Here is an 18,570-nt window from a genome sequence, read left to right on the forward strand (position 1 = left end):
ACAGCGTATTTCAGTCTCAATGTTGCATATAGCAATCCACTCAGTACCAAAGAGCAGAAATTAGAGCAATTAAGATATTGCGTAGCGTCCTTGTTAGCCATTTCATTCGAGTGTCAGTAGGAAGAAGTTCTGGGCCTCCTGCAAAAGTAAATATAGAGCTTGTGGGAAGGGGTGCTGTCCCAGGGGGGCAACTGTCTGTGGTTGTGTGATGTCAGAGGGGATGAGGATGTTTGCATCCAGCAAAGTCCCTCATTTTTTCACTCCGATTCAGGAGAGAGGTGAGCTCCTTTGAGGAGTCATTCTGTCTGAGATCTTCATTCACTTAGCATTTCTAGTTTGTCACATTGCAGCCACTGGATGTCCTCTTTCATTGATTAGCCCTGCTTACAACCTTATTCATCCAGTGGCCACAGCGGCTGCACTAAAATAGGCCTACAGAAAGCTAATCCTTTCTGTCAGCATCTAAGCAAAGCAATGGGGTTTCGCCCTGTATCTCCACAACCTGCAATTTTGCCAACTTCCACAATTTCATTAAAATACTGCTAATTTTTTTTTTTCTCCTTATACTGCAGCTCTGGGAGTTTATTATGTTGACTTCCATTAACGCAAAATAGTAAGATTCTAGTCTCCACAGTTGCAGAAACCTGTGAATGCAGTCTCAAATAGAGTCGCAAGAACAGTAGGCAAATTATATTATATTTTTTGTCTGGTTGGTTGGCTGGTTTTTTACTTCTCCCTAAGCAGATCATGAGTTTCATGCAGCCTGATGGTTTGCAAATTTAGGCTTGGCAATACTGAACTTGGGATCACTCCGAGTCAATATTAGCTCTTGACTTTCTGTTCTCACCTTCACTTTTGTTTGCCTAGAACTGGAGGTCACATCAAGAAATATAAAACACGTGTTTTAAAATATTAACTTTTTTGAGACGTTATACTGACTTTATTTTAGTGACTCTGACCTCTTTTTCCCCTGGAAATAAAGCCAGAAAAGGTCAGTGATGAGTGAATTCTAACTTAGAGCATCAGGTGGTGCCAGCTGAAGTCTGTGAGGGCTGTCTGAAAGCTCTCAGAGGAGAGGAACCTTTTTGGTGTCTGAAGTCATTGGCTTCCAGTTGGATAAAAGCGTGTTTTGCACTTGCCTGTCATTTCTTGTTTCTTGCTTAGCTTTAATTGTCCCAACTTGTGCAAATACACCGAGCGCTCACACGGTCAGCTCCCTCCGCAATCACTCGGATCCCCGTTTTGATATGCCCCCTCTGCGATGCTGTTCAAAGCAGTGGGTTAGAGAACAGACTTCAGGAATTGGAATTTTCCATTAATTCACATTGTGCAGAAAAATCAATACTCAGCAAATGTCCAGATGCCCCGACAGGCCATTTACAGACTGTGCCAGCTTCATAATTATAATTTCTTTAGTAGGTATGCCATGCATATAAGGAGGTACATCATGCGTAAAAGCATATTGGAAACAGAGAGGTTATAACTAGCTCATCAAAGCTCCAAGCCACAAGGAAGTAACCTTGACACACAAATCCAAGTGGTAAAAATGTAAGCTCTAACTAACCACATCTCAGTATGGAAAGAGAAAAAAAAAATCAGTAACAGCCATCAGAAAAATCTGGATGAGTGGACCGTTGCAGGCTAAGGCCATCATCCTAATGCAAAATCATACAGCAAACGGGGTACTGGGTTTGCTTCTCTAAATTATTCACAGTCAACAGTGACCTTCCAGGGTTGGGTGCCCTGTTCAGCATTTCGCTCTCTCATTGTATTGAAAAGATGTTTTTCTTGACCTCTGCAGTTTCCCCTTTTGTGCATTACCTGGTATCTTGATAGAAAATACAGATATCTACAGCAGATACAAAGAGAAAAAAAATAATCAAACTCCAAACTATTTTCTCACTTCCCTAAAAAGAAAAAAAAAAAATCTCAAACATAAATTCTTAATGCTTTTCACAAAAAATAATCATTTATTAAACAGTGTGTGCTTATTAATAAATTACGAGGCAACCAGATGTAGAAGTCACTTTCAATGTGTTGTTGAAGGTGTTTATGCTAATGAGCATAAGCAGAAGCATTTTTAGATGTTTGTTTGCATGGGGAAAATACTAGGATAAGGCCGCGCCAAGCAACTTTGAAATAGAAGTGATGGATAGTTACCTACTGTTCTTAAAGAAGATCTGGCAGTATTTGTTCATAGGCACTCAAGATGACCTCTCCTCTTTAGAAGTGATTTCTACTCCCCATTTTCCAAACCAATTGCTTGGCAGACCCCTATTCTATAAACATGCATTTCCATCCGTACATGAGTCATATCTAGACCATCAATGTAAATAATATCATTTAATAGAAAAAGTATTTTAATTGTTCTGTGAAAGCAATACGAAATCACAGAATTTTTTCTTCTTTTATTATCTCTGATACTGTCACGGTTTGGAGTATGAAAGAGTAACAGAGCATTTAACCCAAGAGGAGGTTACCGTCGTCATGGTGGTGAGGAGAAAAGAACAGTGCTCCTACCTAAAGGAACAGGAAAATCAAATTCTCCAAAAGCGTTGAGGTAGGGCCTTCATTTGGTTATTTTAGCATAACAACCGAAGAAGGTATCTCTTGTCTTACAGCTCCTTTGAAAGTATGTTTTGTGCCCCAAAACAAACACCGGGTTACCAAAGAAGAGCATGAGGGACGGCAGGAACACCCACTGCGCACGGGCGCAGGCAGTGACACCGGCAATGCCGAAGTGCTGGCACTTAGCAGGCGTGTTTCCAGTCAGGTCTATACGCAAAGTAAATACAAAAGCACCCAGGTTTTAGGTCAAGTATTATCAGGCACAATCCATAAATAAATGTACCAGGTATTGTGTCCTTTTACAAAAGCAGCTACACAAATGCCTCATTGTTGTAGGTATGCTGAAATTACAGGCACAGAGGAATCTGGACTGAAAAAGCTTCCAAATAGTTTTGGTAACGTGGTTTGCATCCCTTCCTAGAGAAAGCTTTACATCTCTTCACAGGCATTCAGTTAGTTCAGACCTGTTTGTCCCCTGGAGCAGGGATTCTTCTGTGTGCCAAACCTGAGTACGTGGGTATTTTCTGTAGAAATATTATACCTTCTAGGTACGCAGGCATCAAGTATTCAGGATGCAAATGAAAATGTTATCTCTGTACAAACTGTATTTAAGGTAATTGTATCAGAGACTGAGATAATTTCATTCCTTCTGTGTATTTTTTTAACAGTACAAAAGTGGGCTAAAGCCCAATTTTCCTCTTCCTGGTGACAGCCACCTAATCCAAGCTGTGATCTACGCCATCTCTTTGTATTTTATTTTAGCAATTTAACAGAGGGGATTTCTCAGCTGACACACCTAGCAAGTTTCCTTGCCTCCGCTCTTCACATTTGTGACAAATCTATCTTGTTCTGTAGATCTCGGGGGAAGAGTCCAGGGGCGTTCGATCAAGCCCTCTCAAAACCAGACAAAGAAACCCAGAGGCTGCAAGGCAGATCTCGTCCTTCAGTACATACTGGGGCACCTCACCTGCCCACACCAACTCTGCTTAACACGGGGGTGGAAAATCCCTCCCTTTTCTTTTTTGAAACTCAATATTAGCATAAGCTTGGTCAAAATAACATTGTTATAAATGTAAATTGCAGCATATCCCAAACCGTAAATTTTACAGTTTTAGAAGAGAACATTACAAAAACATCATCACAATCAATTAGTTGGATTTAGAAGCAATTGTATGTGGTATATATCCTATCATTATATATTTAGCAAGAGATCTGAAGCAATTGCGCACCTATTTATTTTTGTCAAAGCCTTTCAAATTCATGCACATAACAGGAACGCAGAAATAATTTCAACAATGACCCAGTATACAACACACTAAAATTTGGAATAAAAATCGTTACAAAATAAGACGCAATTCATTCCAATTTGAAAATTAAAGCCTTAATATTACCAATTCTGTTTTGAAAAGGTAAAGAAAAATGTATACATATTTCAGAAGAATAAATAAATGACTTGAAAAAAGCTTCTTACAACATATTGTATGGGTAGGCATTAAATAAGAAATCATCACGGAACATAAGTTTCTGTGTATCTGTCATGAAGATAAAGCCAAGAAAAAAGGGCATTTTCTGGTAAAGAATTAAATTAATGGAATCTACCTCAAATGACTATATTGCTTGGACTGGTGCATTTTGAAAGTCTTCACCCAACTGTTGCTGCCGGCTCCAAAACCTCCTGCTATTTAGAACTTATACCTAAGACCTAGCTCAATGTTCTCTGTCGAATAATTGAGTCATTTAAAGAAAGCAGAAAAAGGTAAGAAGCAGGGAGGTTTGGGTTGTGGGGTTTTTCTAAATAATGAAAGCCAAAAGAAAAGTCAATGAAAAGAAAGTCATTGACTTCTGGAAGGGAAATTTTTTTATGAAAAAAGTGTTCATTTTTCTTGTATCCGCCTCTCCCCAGATCCTGTTTAAATGTTTCGTGTGGTTAAAGTTCAGCAAATTTCTAACAAATTTCTAACAAATATAATCCAATTTTTAAATCCTATTCCTGTCAAAGATAATTACATAATCAGGAGATAAAGAGCTATGTGTCATTTCATTCTTTTACAGCCACTTAAAGAAAAAACCTCATTGACAGAGCATGAGGACTGGGCAATGGTAGTCAGCCTACCCCAAAATTGTCTGTGCGCCACTGCTGAAGATTTTGGCTCCATGACTCCACTCCGATGTTAAAAAGGTGACTCCACGTGACGCAACAGCTAAACCTATTTGTGGTCTGTAAGCTCTCTGCAATGCAGGATGAACCTTGGCGGTAAAAAATCTGCCCCCGAGCCACTTACTTTCTTTTAGATTAGCAAGGGCTGTTACTTCGTCCCTAAACAGAAGAGCACAATCTCAGTTATGAGAAGAATCGTCCTCTTGTTTTGGGAAGTTATGGCAGGAAGGGTGATTCTCACAGTCATTGTGAGAAGAAAAAAAAAAAGTGATCTCCCTCTTTGGAAGAGAGGACCCAGGTCAAATTTCTAAATTGGAGAATTATTGCCTTGGTTACACGTGTGAGATCTTCCCTACGCAACCACAACTCTTTACACCTTCTGCTCTCCCTCTTCCTCCCCTCCTAGGGAAAACCACACTTCTGCGGGACATTTTGCTCTAAACAAAACCTGCAGTTACGTTTGCAAACACAGGCGGACTCCTGTGCATCTCTAGAGCCTGTATTTCCACGCGCTGCCAGTACTCGCCTGTGCATGCAGAGCTTCATCCCATCCTGAAAACTGTCACTGCCCTCCCCTGCCACTGGCGCGGCACCCGAGCGGATCGCATCCGACACACACATCTCTCACCAGTCCCAAGGAACAGGCAGGCAGCGCCGGGCAGGGTGCAAAAGGCTTCTGTAATGCCTGGATTTGATTTATAACCTACTAAAAATTAAAGGGTGAGATCCATGAGGGAGCAGAAGGCATAGGCTGAGCCCTCATCGTGGGCTCTAAGAGATGAACCTTGCTCAGCCTGTCACTGAGCCCCGGGGCTGGTAGCCCGTTCCCACAGGCTACTCCATCTCCCAAGGGGTCGCTTGGTTGGGAAAATTTCCAGTATCAAGAAATTTTAGGAAAAGCACCTCCCTTTTATAGCCCTCACAGTGATTTGAGGAGGTTGATGTTCTCCTTTCCAGAGGACGCTCCTGTTTTGAGCTCCTGTAACGCAAGGAAAGGGGTCGGTCCAGGGTGGGCATTACAAGCACCAACACATACACAATGTTTTGGCGTCACAGAACTGTAGAATGTGTTGGGTTGGAAGGGACCTTTAAAGGTCATCTAGTCCACCCCCCCTGCAGTAAGCAGGGACATCTTCAACTAGATCAGGTTGCTCAGAGCCTCATCAAGCCTGGCCTTGAATATCTCCAGGGATGGGGCCTCCACCACCTCTCTGGGCAACCTGTTCTAGTGTCTCACCACCCTCATCGTAAATATGAGCGTCCGTATTTGAGTCCATGTGAGCGTCCCTACCATATTAGTGGGACTACCCGAATCACCGCACCAGACTGTGATGAGCCAGGGTGCTGCTGGGGGCCCAGGGCAGAGCAGCAGTACCCCGTGTTTGCCGCGCCGGGGGGCGGGCAAATCACCAGCAACGCACAACTGGAGCAGCAACGTCGGTACCACAGCACATAGCTCCGCTGGGCTGAAGTCTGGATCGTTTTGCAGAACGGGTCCCCCCCAACAAAGAGATGCGAGTCTGCAGCTGACTGCGAACTGCTAGAAATACACTTAAAACCGCATCTAACCCGCTGAAAGCGGTGTGATTTTCTGCTGTTGTCAGATCACTTGACATTGCTTACACCAAAACAACAGCTGAAGAAAACATAATGACAAACACTGGTAATGAGCAGTTAATACAAGCTCCAGGATGAATTAGCTTTGACAGTATTTCTGCTCTTGCGGAATCGCTGCTTCACAAGAGCATCTTCCAATGCAGCTCGTTAAAAAAGCACGAACGCTCAAAACTCCCTTAGGGGAAGCAAGGCTTGAAGTGAGCCCGGCAGAGGTTTCCCGGGAGAGATGATGAATCAGTGCCACTTCGGCAATGCATAAGCAGAGCTCTGCGCCTCAGATCGCAGGTCACTCAATTTTTGAGCCACCTGCCAAATTAAAGTCTCAGATGCCTTCTGGGCCAAAATGCCTGCAGGTCAACGTTCAGCAATTGCAAGGGTTGAATCAAATTGTTTGCGTACCGTAATGCCAATAAACTGATCTTAATCAAAAAGCAATAATCCTCTTGAAGAGTGAGGCATTCATTGCTAGGAAACTTCACCGCTGCCAGTCTTGTCAAGCAGTAACTGGCCTCCTACAGAGAGACAGAGATCCGGTTTTCCACAACACATCCCAGGAGTGAAATTAATTCTTACTTACAACTAGGGCATAGAAGTCATAATATTTCTAATTTGCAGGGAGATCACTCCTCTTAGGGCTTGGCTTTGAGATGCAGGCAACTTCTTACCTTCTCTCCGCTGCAACGCAAACAACAAATCGTCCTCTTCCCATCTTACGTTGACCACTTCTCTCCATGGATGCCAGGCTCCATTACTTTGTATTTTAGTAGCACTGAGCTAGAGAGCACAGGTTATAGAAAATATGCATTTCATATGCCCCATCAGAAACTATAAAACTGTACCATAAACGGTTTTCTGAGTTTTCTTTCATAGTTGAACATAATAAACACTGCCACTTCTTGAAAAGAAAACAGTTCTTTTTAAAGATTATGAATAACACACTCTCAAAAGAACCTGGAGAGCAATAAAAGTATACTAGTTAGAAATGTCTTTGCATTTTTCTGTAAGTATTGCTTGAAAAGCACATGTTAGAATAAGTAAAGGATTTTTCAAAACGTACAATTAGTTAAAAAGAAACCAAGTGTGTATTTCTTCTCCTATTTTTGCAGTTGAGCCCCAATGGAAAGCAAGAGAGGTGCCGCACGCATGGAAGCACAATGGAGCATTTTCATAATATATAGAGGGGGAAATAATTATCTGCTTTACAAAGTGCTGCAGTAAGTAATATTACTAAAATAATCAGTGATCAGTCTGTTAACAGGCAACCAGAATATAACGACGCAAAAATATCAGGACATATTCAACCTAATTGGAGAATAATATGCAACATAGGTATGGATGAAATGTGCACAGAAAGCCCACTTATCGTTTTATGATTGGAATAACACAAATAGTAAAAATATAGTTTATCAAAGCCATGTGACTTAAAAATTGCTAGTTTACAATGCTGCAGAAGGAGGGTGTTCCTTGTGAAAAGGCCAGAGAAACAGTAGAGAGGTTCCAGCTTCCCTCCAAGTTTCCTTCCTTACTAGTTTCGTGTTCAAACGTAACATGGAAGGTAATTCCTCATACCATTTTATCGACCCTCAGCTGTCCCCGTGTCCCAACGGGCCCTACTAAGTCCTTTGTGGCAAAGAGGAGGGTGGACACCTCTGCCATTGCCACCCTCCCCCAGTGCAGAGCTCTTCCCAAAGCAACCACGCAAAGGCTGGAATGACCCTCCTCGAGGGTCATTCTCGGTGCAGGATTTTACCTTGTGAACGGGTAACGCCTCGGGATTGCAGGGCCACACATCGCCTACAAATAGCCCAGCATTACCCAAACGGAAAGTAAATCAAAGCAACAACCATAGCCCGTAACAGCCGCCGGGTGCAGCCAGGTGCAATTTAAGAACATGGTTCCCAAGTACTACCCACGGCAACTGTCCCTCTACAAACAGAGTACCACCTGCCAACAAATATTGACCAGCGCCAGCCCCAGCAGGGATATTGTACAGCCTGATAAGAAGCACTGATACATCACGGGGTAAACAAATCCCTGTTTTCCTGGGGAGAGCGGATCGCAATGCGAAGAACAAACATTTCGGTGAGTCACTTCCCGTGTTAGGGACAGGAGAACGTACAGTCTAAAGGTCCAGCGCTGTCACCATTTAGGGTGTGACTCTTCTCAACAGCAGATGACAGAGCGAGTTTGGAGTTCACTTCGGAAGTGGAAACTCCTGTGGCACTCTTGGAATGCTGCTGGCTCCTCCCTGCACACGCTGCAGCACAAATCTGGGTTCAACGGATACGTTTTCATCATCCTCAACTGTGACAACTAACTCATGTGCTTCTCCAATGTCCTTTGCGTTTTATCTGCCACGCTTCGTTATTGTTCCCATGCCAATGAAGATAAGGTTAAGCAAAGAAAGACATTCGTATACAAAAAAAAAACCCACAGAGCCTTCTGTTGCTTGTGCGTTTGTATTCTCTAGATATGATTAGCGTCTGGTTAGAAGAGTTCCAATCTGACTATACAAAATTACGTCCAATTGGTATCTTATCTTATGGTGGCTGTAGCTCCTGAAAACTAAACAGAAAAGATAGAACAACCCCATCGTTCATCATTTTGTTTTGAAGAAAATTATATAATCTCACTTCAAGGCATGAAATTCCCTCTAGAAGCCCCTGCACATAAATCTTTTTATCTTTATCTGGCCAACTGACAGTAGTAAAGTGCTGGAAAAGGAAACGTGACACACCTTGCAGAGAAAAAAATGACTGGAATAGGATGAAACTTCAGGTTACAGTACGTTAAGCTCTGGTACGGTAACTCAGTCAGGTATTCACAATGACTCCTTGGTTGTCGGTATCACCCAAGTGTCAGGAAAAGTACTTTGCAGCGATTATGCATCTTGCTATTGTACTCAACTCCAGCTCCTGCGCTAACGACAGCTAAAACGCTGATTTTAATAAACAGCCACCCCGGGATGGCACGTGATTTGATGTAAAACAGCCTGACCAGCACCTGAGATGTCCCACTTCTCAAGTCGCGTTCTGTGGCAACTGGTTTCAACTGTTCACTGGTAAATGTATTTTTTGATAGCTTCCCTAACATGCAAAAATCGTGTCACAAATGATGACATCTCCTGATGATCTGCAGAGATGTGATGACTGTGTCCCACCGCATCTCCGAAGCCCCAGGATCAACACGTCCCCGGGACGCCAGGCACCGCAGGACACACATTCCCTGACTGTAGGTTTCTGGCAGAAGTGGGACAGATACATTCCCGATATTATTTCTGACAGTATAGATGTTTTATTTCCTTTCATACAGCCGTCACATTTACAGACTAATGAGACATCCCCTGCTTTGCCCTGACCCATCTGCCTTCACTAAAAATGTCATTCTGCTTGTGCTTTTGCTGTGCCAAACAAATTCCTATTGCTTCCTGGCGTGAGGTCATTGCAGGCGAATGCTGGTATGTCATCTCTCTTCCCTCCTGTCACCTGCTACTGCAGATTCACATACAGGATTCTGTACACAGGCACTGATGGTGAGTAACACTCGACTTGCATGAGTCACATCTTTTGTGAAAATGGCAGACCTTTTCAGCCAGTGGAAAGCAATCCATTTCAACAGCAGAGAGTTTGTCAAAACGTCTTCATTACTACTGCTTCCCTAAAAACCATCCTTAAGAAGTGTAAAAACGCGAATATTTTAAATAAATTACTCTAGCATGTACTGTTTTCAATGCTCATGAGCTACAGGCTCTTAATAATTAAAAGGCATTTTATCAGCAGTTTCATTTTGTATTAGTGAAGATATTTTTCCCACCAGGGTAACAAAACTAACAACATTCACCGAGACAGCGATTACAATTTCCTATATTAACCCAACAGGGAAGAAGGCATTCGGCAGCCAACAGCCCTGTCATTCGTTTCTCTAGAGGAATAACTTTCTAGATGTGTTACCAACAGTCAAGGAAAACTGCTTTAGAACAGGAGTTTTATTTACACTGTAGAGAAATTAAGCCGAAAGTGTCTGTGTTAATAAGAAATGCATTTGTAAAACACGCGGTTATATAAAAGTGCAAACAAGCAACAGATTCACAGGCTTTCTAAAAGCTTAGGATATTAAGGCATAACAAAAGAGATGCCAGTAGTGCTGGCACTCAGGAATAAATGTGGGTTTATTAGACTAAGTTTTCAAAGCCTAGATGCTTACCAGGCACATTTTCCCAGCCTTTTAACACTTGTTTTAAAAACTCACTCTCCAAAATAGCCACTGGGTCCTATTATCCTGCAGGAGGAAGTGGGGAGTGTGAACCCAAACCCTCCCGACTCCATCCGAAGTGTAATTAATTAGAGGCCTCAAGGTATCACAGACAAAAGCCCGTTTATATGGAAATTCCTCCTCTGAAGAGACACATGTGGAAACTTCCTGATTCAGCAGATAAAACAACGCGTAAACTCATCCTGGCCTGTCCGACCAGCCTACACACACATCTCACACCACCCTCAAAGTCTTTTCTGCAGAGCAGGAAAGCGTTTGGGCTTCTAAACTTTCGTTCAGTTGAACGGTTTCCCTTAATGAGATGTAAAAATGTTTGCAACATTTACATACGGGAGGAACACTCCAAAATTAAACCTACAGAACACGGGCTTGGCTTAATAAGATAGTTTCTCACCCTGTTCATTTCTCCCAACTGCGCAGACAAACTGGGCTTTAAAAACACATTATGGTATTTCTTCAAAGTTAATTTGAAAAAAAAAAATCCCCTGAAAGTAAAAAAGTACTCATAAGTACCATTAGAAAGTCACCATAAATAAGCTAACACTTTTCAGAGAAAGTAAGCAGAAGTTTGTACTCTTAAAATAGACCTTGTTTAGTAAAAGGCAGCCTACATGGGGGAGGCAAGTGTGAGGAGTCCCCCGTCTTTCTCTCATCAAAAAGACAAAACCCCTGGACCACAGGAAATAACACAAGTTCTAGAAAATCCCCATGGTATGAGTGAAAACACTTCAAATAAATCTGTAAGCCCTCAAAACGATGTTAAAGGACAACAGATGTTCTTCCCCCGACTAGCTCATTCGAGGACTCACGTACTCCCTAGGAGAAGTCATTTATTTGCGTTGATTAAAGTGGGTATTCAAATCCAGACTCATACAAACAGAGAAAGTGAGAGGAATAGGTGCCTAAGGAATGAGAAGCTGTGCCTGTCCTCCTCTTGCTGAAAAAGAAAAGCCTCCCTGAATATGTGAAGATAATGGAAAAATACAGACTTCTGAATATACCTTTTCTTCAGACTTAATATCTTTATAATGTAAAACAGAACCCACAAAAAAAGATAAGTCATAAATTTAGGCTGAAAACTACTTTCAGAATGATTTTTTTCTTTTGCTGTGTTTTTGTGATATGTGGCTGACGTATCGGTGCCTTGGCTGATATGCTGCCAAAATAAAATATAATAATCATTATAACTCCTGCCATTATAAGTCAATTCTGAAATTAAATCAGCAATTTAGATTCATCTTATTGTCAAGCTTCTTTAAGCAGGAGCCGTTCCACCTAACCATCTCGGCTAGGAAGCGTTCCTATTAAGTAAGAATGACGGCAGCAGTCTAGGCCTAGATGTGGCCATGAGAAACTCAAATGACACGCAGGTATCCAAATCCAAAGGCAGAACCTCCCGGCCTTTTCTCAAGTCTGTAAGCAGCTACAACGCCAGGCGCTACCCTAAGAACTGATCATTTTATTCACAGACTTGCCAGGTAAAAATCATCAATAAAGCTGGGAGTGAGGATCAAAGGCTAGCCCAAGTCATTAGGCTAAAAAATAATTAGCTGTGATCAGGACGATGGTCCTCATTCCTTCCACAAGTGGTACAGCTTGATGGGAAGTGATGAACGCTCCTTGATGGTCCTTAACAAAGACTAAGCCGGGTGGCTGAGGACCTCTCCTAAGTTTAGGAGCTATGGATTTGAGGCCTTCCCAGCCAAAGCCAGGCATAGAACAAGCTTCTTGCAAACTGCAAACCTCGTGGAAAAGCGAGCACGGAGATGCTACCCCACCAGTGGTATGTGGAAGGACGGGAGCAGTGCCTGTGACGTGGGTACTCGGGTGCGGAGCTCACGTGCCAGTCTCGGGGCCGGGGATGCTCCGGCAGAAGCTTTGCACAGCTGGAGCAAGTCCCCAAATCCCCTTTATATTGTGGCACAGCAGCTTCGGTGCCTTAGCCTTTGCCAATCAGTTCTGTAGCCCCCAGAGCCTCTCACAGCTCTTTAATCTTTCACCTAAGCAACAGAAGGGTTTTCCTTTCTTGTCGTTCCCCTGCTGTTACTCTCCCACATATATTCCTCCATCTGCAAACCCAATATTATCACAGCAGGGTCCCTGGGAACCTGGAGATATTCCTACTGGCGTGAGATTCACCCCTTCTTTACTCCCTTTTTTCCCCGCTTTGATTGCAGCCTTTAGTTTACATTAGGGGGCCCAATCACAGCCTGAACCAAGTTTACCAACAAACGAGTATGAAGCAGCACCTGCCTCGGATCAAAGCCTGTTCCCATCAGCACGGCAAGTGGGTAAAACCCAGGTGAAAACCATATTCTTACTAGGGAAAAATATTGGGGGGGGGGTTCACCTGCTGCACTGGGTCCAAGTGAGTCCAACTAGTTTGAAGCAAGTTCAGAACTACAAGGGTTTTTTGTTAACACACTGAAGATGACCCGCTGCTGCCATTTTTGCTCTGCATTAACGTTATTTCATCACCATGATCACCAACCAGAGCAACTAAAATGGGTTGTAGTTTAAACTCAAATTAGTAGAGAAAAACTGATTTTGGAAACTACTTTCTTCACATAACTTCAAATAACAATTGAAAATCATTGTTGTGAGAAATTTAACATCTGAAGAATTGCGCAAACCATAGTGTCGAAGACTAAACAGCTCACCCTGAGCTGAACACAGCAGTAAAAAATTTTATAGCAAAATACTTCACTGACACAAACAATTCTGTGCCCTCTTTCAGCTTCATCAAAACCGAGATTCCTGAAAGCCGGGAAGCGCACTGTGTTAGGACACAGCCCATACGCTCCTCACCCAAGAAACAACAGGAATTATCTGCAAGATAATTCAACAAGAATTGTCTATACAATTCTTCTATTCACTATACAAAGGGCCGTGTCGTGAAAAGGAAAATAACTCTGGCGGTGACACAAAGCCATCTTGGGGATCTTGCTCTCAACCTGCCCAGGAGGAGACCTGGGACTGACATTTGCCTCTTCCCCCGCTGCCGCCTGCTTGGCGCCGTGCCTCCCCAGCCTTCCTCTTCCTCTGTGGGATTCTGCAGCCTGTGACTGCAGCTTGCAGCGCTACAGACTTTAATAATTCTGGGCTGGTAACCCACGGTCACGGTAATTTTGCAGTAATCCATTGCTCCCGTGCAAAGAGCATCTACCCATACGGCTGAGGAAAGCCAGGGCCTGTTGTTAGGATTTAACATTTTTAGAAAAAAAGTACTAGTACACTAGGAAATATCACAGAGATGAAAGTAAAATATTGGAGTTGAAAAGACCAAACAACACTGTGTGTCAAGTCTATAATCTCTATTTATAAACTATGGTTAAATGCCACTGTCTCCGGCTCAACCTCCGGCTGATCCAACCACCACCCCCAATCCAATAACTTATATCAGTGATTTTATGAACTACGCAATCCAATCTAGTACGTTGACTAGAATTCATTAATATGTATTTAACAGGGTGCTGTATAATAAAACAAATATGTGTTTCTGTAACATTAAATAGCAATAACACTGTGTCAATGCCCTTCATTTCCTTTGCAGCAGAAGGGCTGGGAAACAGATACTTTTTCACGCATAAGAACGAGGGAAGTAAAGCAAGTACGTTCTCATTTTAAAATTGGTTTGACCATTGCCATCCATAAATGCAGAAGTGTCCTATATTCTCTGTACAATCACATATATTATTTTTTTAAATGACTGACAATTTTTAATCAATAAATCAGGTTTCACTTACTACTGTGCAATCCTTCCACGAAAATGTTAATTAAATATGAATTTTCAGACTGGCTTAGAAACTATATTTAATCTTCATAACCTGTTTCTTGATAAAGGCATTCCAAATAGTTCTGCAGGTGAAAGATTCAACAGAGCAAAACCACAGTACTTAATTAAAAGGAAAAAAAAATATGTAAAAAGGAGTAAAAACAAAAGGATATTTGAAAGCATATTTCATCCCTCAACTAACCCAAGAAATAACGAGAAAGAAACACAAAACAACCCACCTTATATCTGTATACTGATTGTTCACCCAGTCTCAACATGAACTGAGTATGAGACATTCTTTTTAATAGAAAGAAAATAATAAATACCAAAGTGAATAAATAATCTGTGTAGAAATAAAACTCAATTTAAAAACCCAATAGGTTATCAATAAAATGGCAAAGGGCAGAACACTAAGGGGAGGGTGCAGGCAAGGAGGTTCAGCAATTAACTTGGAGCAAAAAATCAACATTTTTGGACTATATAATTTACACGTTTACAAAATCACCTAAGCTTGAAATCTAACCCATTATTTGTGTCTAGCTTTCCCATGCAAATTCTGGGATACGTACTGCTTAAATATTCTTAATGTAAATGTATACCAACCTTTTATGTTGTATCACTTCAGTAAGAAAAAACAACTACATCAAAATTACGAATAATTATCTGGAGTACAGGGAAAATCTTAGTCCCACAAATGTCAACAGCAGAACTCCCCAGCATGGTTAAATTCCCAGTATGATATGGTTAAGATGTACATTGAAGATACCCATACTTCTTTGTGTAAATGAAAAAGCCTAAATGTCAACTCAAACATCTAATTGTAAATGGAAACTCATTCCCTGAAGGCATATTCTTCCACTTCCACACACCAACACAAAAATAAAGATCGCAGAAATATGAGGCAGTAAAAAAACAAACCAGAAGGCCACGCAGTCTGAAGACCAAATTTATCTTTACTTCAAAAATATATCTTTATATTCAAATTCCAAGTTGCTGCACTGTAATAGGAATATGCAATCATAAATCTAATTTATTTTGATCATTTGCATCCCCTGGCAAACTGAGCTCAGGCACATCATCTGGTTTTCAGTGGAGACCCTGGTTACTTAGTCTTCTGTCCGGGTCCATTATAACGCAACGCAGTCAAGAAATAAGCCTCGGGCTCATGTAATCCATTCTCCACTAAACTGCGAATTGCCTCATGATCGAACATTATCCAATAATGAATGAATTCGCTCATGATCCATCACAAGAACTCTTCAGAGGATATGTGGATTATTTTTTTTATTTTCTTTTAAGATGAACACACACAAGTATTGCAGTTACATAACTGAATTTGCTTCTTAAAATTTTGCAGTCCTTAAGGTCAGCCCGGTAGTTAACCAAGTACAGAGCTGAACCAAAAGTGACAGAAATTAGAGTATTGCAAATGTTATTTTTTTAACAGGACTTAATGCCTTGGCATCCCTCTCATCATTCTGCTTGGCTGGGGCAGCTGTTTTTCGTTCTTGACCTTAAAACAGGACACGTGAAAAATGCACTCCATCCCTTCTTGCTTGATGATGTTACAATCCAGCAGCCAAATATCATCTGCCATCTTTTGCATACTTCAACACATTTGGACATGGCTAAATAATGGCATGAAAAACAGTAAATATCACAAACATAATTTAAATTCCGGTAAATTAACTCCCAAAAAAGTTCTTCGAACTAAAATACGGCATCCACAGAATTAGGTAGCAGCACTCTTCTGCATTGGTCACATCAAAATATCACTTTTTTTTGTACATTTCAGTGATAAACACTTCAAGCAGGAGGTACTGGCAGTCGTCTTACTATTTCCTTAGCTATCTTTAGATAGGCTTTAGCCTGTAAAAACAGAAACATATATTTAGCACCTTTCATTTTCTATAAAAAGGAATATTTCACATCTTGTTAGGTACATGTTCTTTCACACACATTCAAAGAAAAAGGAAAATGTTACAAGTGGCTTTGATTTAGCCAGTTTTGTATTCAGGAAAAACGATGCATTAATACATAAAATTAGTACAAGCATTATTTAAAATATTGGTGGGTGGGGGCGGATAAAATTTAACTTTAGCATTATTCTGAGAATGGAACTTGACTGAACCATCGGTCTTAAACAGCAAACAGAATCAATATTCTTCTGGAGACGAGGTGTTCTGAAGGAAGGAGACTCTTTAGTCCCACAGGTACTATCAGTTACAAACTTCCCTCGCCCTGAAGACTGAGATGCGCAGTGCACAGGACTGAGACAGAAAATCCAAGAAAGCAATGACATTTAAAAAAAAAAAATTGAGATAATTAATTCATTACGGACCACACTACAGAATTTCCTGTACAGACATTAAAAATTAAAGTATTTTCAGAAAAAGACATCTTTCCAAGAGACTAAAGTGGGTATCAGAAAGAAGTAATTCTGCAACACTAGAATCTATACAGCAAAATCTCCCTCTCACACCACCTGTGGCATTTAGTCGGGTCTTCTAAGTTGGAGAGCAGAAGAGCACAAAACTGTAAGACCCGAATAGACTGAGCAACCCAAATAGGCACACTTCTTTTAACATCTTGAAAAAAAAAATAAAATGACACAGCTAGGACCACGATCAGACTAACATCAAATATTCATAAATGTAATGTCAAGGGATATGTATGAAAACACTGCCTAAGGTCTAACAGAGAACAAATCACAAAATGAAACCAAGTAATTCCCGTACCAAGTTCAACAGCTTGTAGTTGAAATGGAACATGCCTTTTAGAAAGGTCTCCAATCTTGACAGAAAGATTTTCAACTAGAAGAGTATCTTTGTGTGTGTACATCTATATCTTGCACATTGTTCCAGAGGTTGATTACTTCCATTGTTGAAAATGTACCCCTTATCTATCATTTGAATTTGTCATCCTTCAGTTTCCAGCTGGTGCATCACATTCTGTGTTTGTCTAGTACAACAGAAAACACCTCTGCTATTCAGCTTGCTTCTACTCTGTTAGACTGTAACTGAGCTACTTCTTCACCTTCTCCAATAAGTTTGCATATGGAGCCCACACTGACAACCTTCCCTGTTTTACTAGAAGAAATCACCAGAATATTCCCTATCGCACCAATCTCTCCTACCTCCTGCAGCACTCCTAGATGGCTCTTAACCTTGAGTTAGACCTTGAATCCCTGACGAGCCTTTAAAATAGCAAACAAGCTGACAAATGCCTGAGGCCAGAGCTTGAGGGGCAGGAAGAGAAGGTCAGTCTCTCAGTTGGGCCTCTAACACCAAATGTCATTGGTCTGAATGAGGTGGCAACCTTTTGCAGGGCCAGGCACCCCTAACACGTCCCCTTCTCTTCTAGGGTTTGCTCCTGGCTTGTAGGTTTTTCTTTTCTGGCACTCACAGGCTCGGCGCCCTCATAGTCTCTGCACTCACATCACCTTAAAACTGAAGTCACATAATTTTCTGAGTTTGTAAGAAATGAAGACACCAAACTAGGATTGCGTTCTCCCATATGCGTGACTTTGTGGCAAGAACTACAGAACTTAAGTCACAAGCATGAAATTCAAACTTCTCCTATGGGTGTAATTGCAGTGCAGCTGGGTAGCACAGCTGTGCCCATGTGCAACACCACCACGCTTAGCTGTTAATTCCCTGGGTGGTCTGGCTACTCCCCAGTCAGCCACCTGCATGGATGAGATAATGGACCAGCTTGAAATAAGGTGATTGACTGAAGTCAAGCTGCCTTTGCAGTTAAGTATTTGACTAATCGGTGTAGGAGTGCTCCAGGTGGGAAGTTTGGACTATCTTGAAGAGTCCCGCAGGCAGCTCCCACTTTGCACAGACCAATTCATGTGTTTTAATGAGTCAATTAACAGCCTGCATGGAAAATCTGGCCCCTTCTAGAGACTGCCCAGGCTATTCCTGCTCCAGAGTTGTCCAAATTGTACAGAGAATTATAAATACACTGTAGAAATTGTTCCTTGCAGGTGCAGAAACAGTAACATGGGACAGTGTTTTTGCACACAGTTAAGACAGGAGATGTTCTGTACATAAACCAAGACAATCAGCACCAACAGATCATGCATGCGTTGTAGCAGTCATATAGGAACACCGGCTGGCTGCATTGTTAAAAGCGAGCTGAAGAGCAGTTCAGGGAGTCTCATTCGATCCAGCCA

The 18,570-nt window shown here is 41.6% G+C and overlaps 1 protein-coding gene across 3 annotated transcripts in view; it reads right to left on the reverse strand.

Annotated features, from left to right (window-relative positions):
- Positions 1-15,349: 15,349 nt before the first annotated feature.
- NUBPL (NUBP iron-sulfur cluster assembly factor, mitochondrial) overlaps positions 15,350-18,570 on the reverse strand; it is an 86,931-nt gene continuing 83,710 nt past the window's right edge. For 2 of the 3 annotated variants that reach the window (XM_063331774.1, XM_063331775.1), the window contains exon 9: positions 15,350-16,259. In XM_063331774.1, coding sequence (XP_063187844.1) covers positions 16,197-16,259 — 63 coding nt within the window. In that variant the 3' untranslated portion in view covers positions 15,350-16,196. The remainder of the gene's footprint in view (positions 16,260-18,570) is intronic. The other variant, XM_063331773.1, reaches the window with a different exon arrangement.

The sequence above is a fragment of the Chroicocephalus ridibundus genome, chromosome 4 (genome assembly GCF_963924245.1).
Source record: "Chroicocephalus ridibundus chromosome 4, bChrRid1.1, whole genome shotgun sequence".
In the NCBI taxonomy this organism is placed as follows: Eukaryota; Metazoa; Chordata; class Aves; order Charadriiformes; family Laridae; genus Chroicocephalus; species Chroicocephalus ridibundus.